Genomic DNA, 7,764 nt, shown 5'->3' with positions numbered 1-7,764 from the left:
ACTTCCCTTGTCTGCCGGCAGAAATCACGTGGCTGCTTATTTTCGGAAACAGAAATCACGAGGATATTGGCAAATTGGTCGCTGTTGGCTTAACACACGCGTCGCACGCCCAGGTGGCAGTGGCTCGGTCGTTCGGGCCGACGGGTCCCCGCAAATTCCCCACCAGTTGGCATCATAAATCATGACCGAAAATGATCCAAAATCCCTGGCGCCCACTTGGAAGATCCAACCAAATTGCCCCGTTGCCACGCGTCGCATAATGTCGCCGTCATGGCTCTTGGGCCATTGCTTGTTCCTTCTCCTCTCCCTTTCGCCATTTTAGTCGCCAATCAGTTCTTTCTTCCCCTCTCAATAAATAAACCTAATCCGCATGTTCCTTCCCTTCCCCGTCCTCCTGGGCTCCTGGTTGGTTCTTCTCCCCTTGGTTGCTGATGCTGCTTTCCTCCGAGGATAATCCACCCCCCACGGTTCGCTCCTCTTTACCTTTTTTTCCCCCTCTGCTTTACGTTCTCGCCCTGGATCGTCGAAGCTTTGCCTCTTAATCTGAGGGTGCGCGCTTTTCTTCTCGTGGTGTGTGGTTTGCGCGTCATCTCTTTGGTGTCCGGTAGCAACCATCCTGCAGTACTGTGCTTGGAGCCATCGAGATGTAGGGTTCATACTTGGAGAAGGCATTATTTTTCTCCAGGCTCCAGATTAAGTTCTGGCCTTCCGGGTATCAGGTCCTGTGGTTGAACAACCTGCGGCGAGTTCGTTGTGATCCATTTCAGGTGTTATGTCAATAAGGTCCTGGACGGTGGTTTGGTAATAATCTGTTGCCTAGAGTAAACAGATCCACATTATCTTAAAAAAAAAAGTAAACAGATCCAGGGCAAAGTTTCTTATCTGATACTACTGTACTGTAATATTTTTGGATTTGTTCAAAGCCGTGTTTTTTGAGAAAGAACGCTTCAATCCAAGAGAAAGGTCTACAGGATGTTGAGAGGCTGTCGAAAGAATGGGTTGATCATTATCTTTAGATATTTTCTTTGCTTCTTGTGTACTGGTATGTAGATTAAAGCAGGAAAGAGTCAAGATCTACTCCAAAAGATGCGAAGAGAACCAAGATAAGAAGAAACACCAAACAAAGTATCAAAGTAGGAAACTGAAGTACTAAACAAGTAAACAGTCCCTACGCAGATTTAGACAGTTAGGTCTTGTCAAAATCTCGTAATCTTTTCCAGACAGTTTAACTTCTCACCTGCTCCTTGAGTCCTGACTTAAGACAATAGGTCTGGCCCCATTGTTTATTTGTCCCAGCCGATCCCCTTCATTAAAATGCAACACAGGATCATCATATTGGAACTATTGAATGCCTTTTACACCTAGTTATTCATCTGTCGTCTGTGCTTGTCATTGATATAACATCCAGTGTGTCTAGGCTAGTCCAACATGCCATTGCTTGCAGAACTAAACGCGAGTAGGGTGACAGAAAATGACTAGTTCCAGCATGCAATTCCTCTTATCATGGTAGCACCTGAACTGTGCTGTTGTCCTTGCCTGGATCCATTTATGTATGTTTTAAAGTGCAAAAATGAGCTCTAGGGGAAAACTTACTTTCAGATTCATCTACATATAAGAAGTAAATCACACTTATGATTTTAGCATCTCTAAGTATGTACCTATTACTTTTGCTCTATTTCCAGCTAGAGTTTGAGACAAGCAAAACTTACCTAACAGAAAGTTTGTTACAGACTGGCCTGTGCATTGCTACATCAATGGACAACGCTGCTAGCATGGAAACATACACCACGGATGACGCTCTTTCAGCCATGGGATTTGGGAAATTCCAAGCACTTGTTCTTGTTTATGCAGGCATGGGTTGGGTTGCAGAAGCCATGGAGGTCATGCTATTGTCATTTGTTGGACCACTGGTGCGGGAGGAATGGAAAATCTCTGCCCAGGATGAGAGCCTACTATCAAGTGTAGTGTTTTTTGGCATGTTGATAGGAGCATGTGGTTGGGGTTTTGTTTCCGACAAATATGGGCGAAGGTAAGGATTTGTTCTTTCAAGCACTTTGATGTTGCAGTTTTCGGGTACAACCTTTTTTCTGTTCTTGAGAATGTTATCACTATAACCATGCTGACTTTGTTACGTAAATTTGATATTCATACTCTTGACATACAATTATGCCATTTTGGTGCTGTTTTGGATTTGTAAGATAACATTCATATGATCTGACACAAGGGTTTATAATTGTAACAGTATACCAAATTAACCCCTGAACAAGCCTTGTATTTTTGTTGTTTCAGGACTGGTTTACTGTTTTCAACTCTGTTTACTACTGGAATGGGTTTCCTGAGTGCTTTGTCTCCTAACTATTTATGCTTGATGGCTCTTCGATTTCTCGTTGGCGTAGGAGTGGGTGGTGGGCATGTGTTTTCATCTTGGTTTTTGGAGTTTGTCCCTGCACAAAATCGTGGCACTTGGATGATGGTTTTTTCCTTTTTTTGGACAATTGGCACAGTATTGGAGGCTTCACTTGCATGGGTATCAGACTGATACATTTGCAATTTTCTAATCTGATTTATGTTTACTGTTTTTACAAAATAAGAAGTATTTCCTATTGCAGGTTGTCGTAACTGCACTGAGTTGGAGGTGGTTGCTAGCATTGACCGCCCTTCCATGCTTTCTCTTGCTTCCTTTCTTTGGAATTACACCCGAGTCTCCACGCTATCTTTGTGTACAAAATAGAATGTCTGATGCAACGCTTGTACTGGAGAGAATGGCTAAGGCAAACCAATCAGCTCTTCCTCCTGGAATTCTCACATACCAGCGAGAAGAAACCAAAGTTGATCATCATGCTGCTTCCTCTGAGACAGATCATCTTCTTCCAGTCAGAGAGAAGGAATGCACAGATGATGATGATGCCATGAGCTCCAAATCTGGTAGTGTTGCTGCATTACGCAGTCTATTGTCACGAAAATTGCGCAGATCAACTCTTCTTCTTTGGTTTGTTTTCTATGCAAATTCCTTTGCTTATTATGGTCTAGTCTTGCTGACCTCACAACTGAGCGATGCAAATAGAAGCTGTGCATCTGGGATGAGACATGTGAAGAGTGAAAATGATGCCAACCTTTACAAAGATACATTTATTACTAGTTTTGCAGGTAGCATACAGTTGTCTGTTTCTTTACCCAATGTAACTGGTTATGGAATTTGTCACTAACACATTGCTCTTATGCTCTATCAGAGGTTCCTGGTCTAATTGTGTCTGCTGTTCTTGTTGAATGGGTTGGCCGAAAAGCGACAATGTGGTGCTTGATGTTCATCTGCTGCTGTTTCCTTGGACCACTTGTGCTTCATCAGAATGAGCTATTGACAACTGTCTTTTTATTCGGTGCCCGTGCTTGTGCCATGGGTAGCTTCACAGTTCTATGCTTATATGCCCCAGAGGTTTGTATCAACTTTTCATGGCACACAGTAAAAGTGTTTTCAGTATCTTGTTTATCATCACATGCTGAATTTAATATGTTTGAAAATACCATCTGGTATGCCTATGAGTTGCTATTCTGATATTATATCCATCCATGTGGCCAGCTTATCCAAATAGTAGTTTTGCTTCTTCAGTATTCAGTGACTTTTAGAGGTCTGCATCACAGTTCATAATGATGGTAGGTGTAATCTGTTGTCCAAGAACTTAATACAGATAAAGCACACTGCTTCCTTCTTTTTAGACATAATGCAGTATGATGTTTTGTTCTTACCCTGTGATACCGTGATCAATTGTGATTCTCTTTGTATCGAGTTACATCAGAGAAGAGTCCTTCTGACCTATGGAAGGCTTGCGAACTAATAAAATAAGCACGGGCACACAAGTATCATCCACTTCTCAGTTTCATTAAATTGCATTCACAAATTTTGAGTTTATTATTCACTTTACAATGTGTTTACCCCAGAACTTTGACCGAAATTTGAGAACACTAGCATCAGATTGGTTTCCATTGATGTCTTGAGAACAGAAATAAAAAATCCTAACTGTAGTCATCGTACTAGTATGAAACCATGAAGGGTCTTCAAAATCCATCAATGCCGGTTAAGCTTTCCCCTTGCATCACTGTGGCATTTTTCTTCCAATGTCCTATTTGTATCCTAAATGATGTATATTAACTAATGACCAGTTGGAATCTTCAAGCACATTAGTATCTTCATGATACACTCATGTGAACAAAACCGCCATCCTGCTGACGATAAGCCATCTTAGTTATATGATGTGCTCTGCCCATCTTAGGGTCTTAACTATGCTTGGTCAATTGATTTTCTTACGTGAGGATGCTTGAATGTTATGACAGAGATGCAAATTGAAGCAATTTGAAGTTTTGGAAGATATTTAGTCGGGGCAGAGTATTTTCTGTGAACTAATTCATTTTCCTATATTTTTAGGTATATCCAACTTCAGTACGCTCGACTGGTGTTGGAATTGCTACTGCCATTGGTAGAATCGGCGGGATTGTCTGCCCCCTTGTAGCCGTTGGGATGCTGAGAAGCTGCCATCAAGTGGAAGCCATCATCGTGTTTGAGGTGGTGTTATGCCTTGCTGCAGTTGCTTGCATGCTCTTCCCTGTAGAGACCAAGGGCCGTGAAATGAACTAACGGCCATGGTGCACTCGCAAAATTTATCATGCGGGTACACTTGAATGTTATGTGCACATCGTTATGGATGTACTAGCATTTTAGTGGATATGAAGATGAAGATTCCTCGAGATTTATTTTGGGGTTTCGGAAGTTATTGGACACTGTTTTTAAATTCCTCACTCCTGGTAGACTGTAAAGTATATTGATTCTTCGAAAGGGATTATGTATCAAAGTATCAACACCTTGCGGTTCACCAATACCTTCTTCAAAGTTAAATTGGGACTTGGAAATGTTGCTCTCATTAATAAATATATTCCACCTTGAGATATGCCAACGGGCTTTCATGGAAAATCTACTTAGTGAAGTTCTCCTTTCCCCTCTGAAAACGTACTATCTCTTGTTTTCTACGTAAAGACGAAGGACGTACTGTTCAGCATCAGCGAAAGATCAAACCTGATACTATTTCTTTCTTACCCTTCAAAAAAAGATATTTCTTTCTTTCAATATGATACTCCGTACATCTGTATAAAACAGATCGAACATGACATGGGACATAAGAAAGTATTTCTGCACATGTCTTATCTGAAATAGTTTGGCAATCAGTTTTCAGCCGCAACTGGTATTAATAAAACCCAAAATATCTCTTACATAGCGGCATGAGACGAAAATTTGGATACGCAATCGTTTTCAGTGGGGCCACCGGGCCACATCTTGCCCATCTCCAGCATATTTTGACTCTGGTGGCATATCCTGTCTTGTCCGTCAATTACCTCCGTTGTACTATAGTAATGGAAGTTACGTCAGAGGGCTGTTGGCAACACGAGCAGCTTATGTATGCAGTGATGTGCCCAAGATGGAATTATGCGTGCTAGCGTGTTTGTGCAAGTAATTGCATCTGTCGATACGAGCGATGATGCTAGCTGGGGTTGATGGCACGAGGCGTGCGGTTGCTGTGTAACCCTGCCTCGACGATCCTCAGTTTCTCACCTCCAAGAGGAGGGATATATTGACAGAGCAAACTCGTCAAAATATTTTAGATGAGTTCGAAAAAGGTGAGATATTTAGTAGAAGGGGTTTGAATCAACAAACAAATCTAGTTAAATCCTGGGATATCAGATGGGGTCCACATTATACAACTTTGTTTCGGTTGAGTCAAATGTGGAAATCAGTAATATTCGTCCTACGTGAGGTCAATGATGAAGGGCACGGACCATCTCAAGCTGCAGGTTTGATAGAACTAATGGAGAGCTTCAAATTTACTTTCGTCTTGCATCTTATGATAAAGTGGTTAGCTATCACAAATGAGCTTTCACAAGTGCTACAAAGAAAAAATATCAATATTGTTAATGCCATAGAACTAGTTCATGATGTCAAAGTCCGGTTGGCCTCTATGAGAGAAGGTGGTTGGGAGGGCTTTTTTTTTATGAAGTTCAACACTTTTGTCGAGCCAAAGGTATTCCGGTTCCCAATATGAAAGAAAGAATACCGGTTCGGGGTCGTTCGAGGCTTATGGGATGACTTACACTAATCTTCATTTTTATCGAATTGAGATCTTCTATGTTGCCATTGATAAGATATGCATGGAGACGAATCATCGCTTTAATGAAGAATCTTCGGAGATAATAGTGAGCTTCTCATGGCTTACTCCAAAGAATTTCTTCTCTATATTTGATGTTGACAAGCTTGCTAGCCTAGCTGAAATTTACCGTGTTGATTTCTCTAATGATGATCGTGCAACTATTAGAGATCAACTTGAGACTTAAATTCTTCATGTAAGAAGGCATGCTGCATTCTCTTCATTGACTGATCTCGAAAGTTTGGTTATAAAGATGGTAGAAACTGAGAAGCATTTGGTTTTCCCATTGGTCTACAAACTGATTGAGTTGGCTTTATTATTGCCGGTGTCAACGTCATCGGTTGAAAGGGCTTTCTCGGCTATGTAGATTATCAAGTCTAAGTTGTGCAACAAGATGGCTAATGAGTGGTTCAATGATTTGATGATATGTTACACCGAGCGAGAAATTTTTAAACAACTAGATGATAACCTTATCGTTAAGCGGTTTCAAGCCATGAGGTTTCGTAGAGGACTTTTGCCAAGGCCTAATTAGCATCTCATGGGTAAGTTTTATTTTATCAATTCCAATGTATTTAATACTTCATATTTGGATACTATGATTTACTTATCCTTTTTTTCTCTCTAGATTCTCTCATGGCCTCGTTGATGTGCGGTTGATTTTGGACTTTTGTTGTCGACTTGGAAGTTTATGACGGATTGTTAGCTAGCGGCTTGTTTGTTATCTCATTTTGCGTTTATGACTATTAATATGATCTAATTGGCATTGTCGTGGAATTTTTTTTGTCAAAATGTCAACATTACCGCTTATATTTTCGTACTATGAACTGTTATTTGGGACTGATAAACTATGAAATTTTGGTTTAGCTTTTGTCGTGCCCAGGCTCTGCCAAATCGCTGGCTCCGCCTATGGACGCTGCTACTCGCTTGCTCAGCATCGAATCGAGGTGATTAACTCAAGCCACTGAAACGGTGAAACCCAAGAAAGAGGCTTACGTACTCGTTTATACCAGTGGAACACAAATTCGATCCTGTGCTACGAAATCTCGTGGCAAGGAGACAAAAGAAGACAGGATGACGATAAGTGGGTTTGGGCTAAGAAGATAAGTTTGATAGACCATGCTCCAACAATGGGGATATAGAAGAAGAGTTAGATTTGACCGCTGCCATGCCGCTAAAGCCCAATCAAATTTCTATCTCCGTTTTCATGTATAAAATGTTTCAATTTTATCCTAAATCAAATTTCTTTCAAATTTTGGCCATATTTATACAAAAGAATTCCAAATTAATTTTATTAAATCTGGCATGATCTGTATCTTCATACTCCCCCCATTTCACAAAGATTGACGTATTTTGTTTCGTTAAGACAAGGCTTTGACAAATGATAACTCTATTAATATGTGTTTTTATATACATGAAATTTATATCAATAGATTCGTCTTTAAAAGTTCTTTCTAATAATCATGATTTTTTATCATATATGTTACATATTAAGAGTGTAATTCTTGGTCAAAGCCTTGTCTTAAGGAAACAAAATATGCCAACCTTTGTGAAATGGAGGGAGTAGTATACTAGAGAT

At 40.5% G+C, this 7,764-nt stretch overlaps 1 protein-coding gene across 2 annotated transcripts; it reads left to right on the top strand.

The window, feature by feature from the left end:
* The first annotated feature begins 306 nt into the window (after positions 1-306).
* LOC100836525 (organic cation/carnitine transporter 7) lies at positions 307-4,940 on the top strand. Of its 2 annotated transcripts, XM_003562030.4 has the most exons (6): positions 307-467; positions 1,731-2,029; positions 2,290-2,527; positions 2,610-3,147; positions 3,231-3,433; positions 4,421-4,940. In XM_003562030.4, exons 1-6 carry the CDS (start codon positions 432-434, stop codon positions 4,628-4,630), a joined length of 1,524 nt encoding a protein of 507 aa, XP_003562078.1. In that variant the 5' UTR covers positions 307-431; the 3' UTR covers positions 4,631-4,940. The 2 variants fall into 2 exon arrangements, with proteins under 2 accessions (XP_003562078.1, XP_024318816.1); XM_024463048.1 differs by lacking the exon at positions 307-467 and having other exon boundaries at positions 1,885-2,029; positions 2,397-2,527.
* The last annotated feature ends 2,824 nt before the right edge of the window (positions 4,941-7,764 follow it).

The sequence above is a fragment of the Brachypodium distachyon genome, chromosome 1, assembly GCF_000005505.3.
Source record: "Brachypodium distachyon strain Bd21 chromosome 1, Brachypodium_distachyon_v3.0, whole genome shotgun sequence".
Classification (NCBI taxonomy): domain Eukaryota; kingdom Viridiplantae; phylum Streptophyta; class Magnoliopsida; order Poales; family Poaceae; genus Brachypodium; species Brachypodium distachyon.
This window is presented reverse-complemented; position numbering and strand designations above follow the sequence as displayed.

Excerpts from the sequence above, each read along its gene's own strand:
- LOC100836525 (XM_003562030.4), top strand. The coding sequence starts at position 432 with ATGCTGCTTTCCTCCGAGGATAATCCACCCCCCACG. Across the intron at positions 468-1,730 it reads AGGATAATCCACCCCCCACG|ACTGGCCTGTGCATTGCTAC; the intron begins GTTCGCTCCTCT and ends AGTTTGTTACAG. Across the intron at positions 3,434-4,420 it reads TATGCTTATATGCCCCAGAG|GTATATCCAACTTCAGTACG; the intron begins GTTTGTATCAAC and ends CTATATTTTTAG.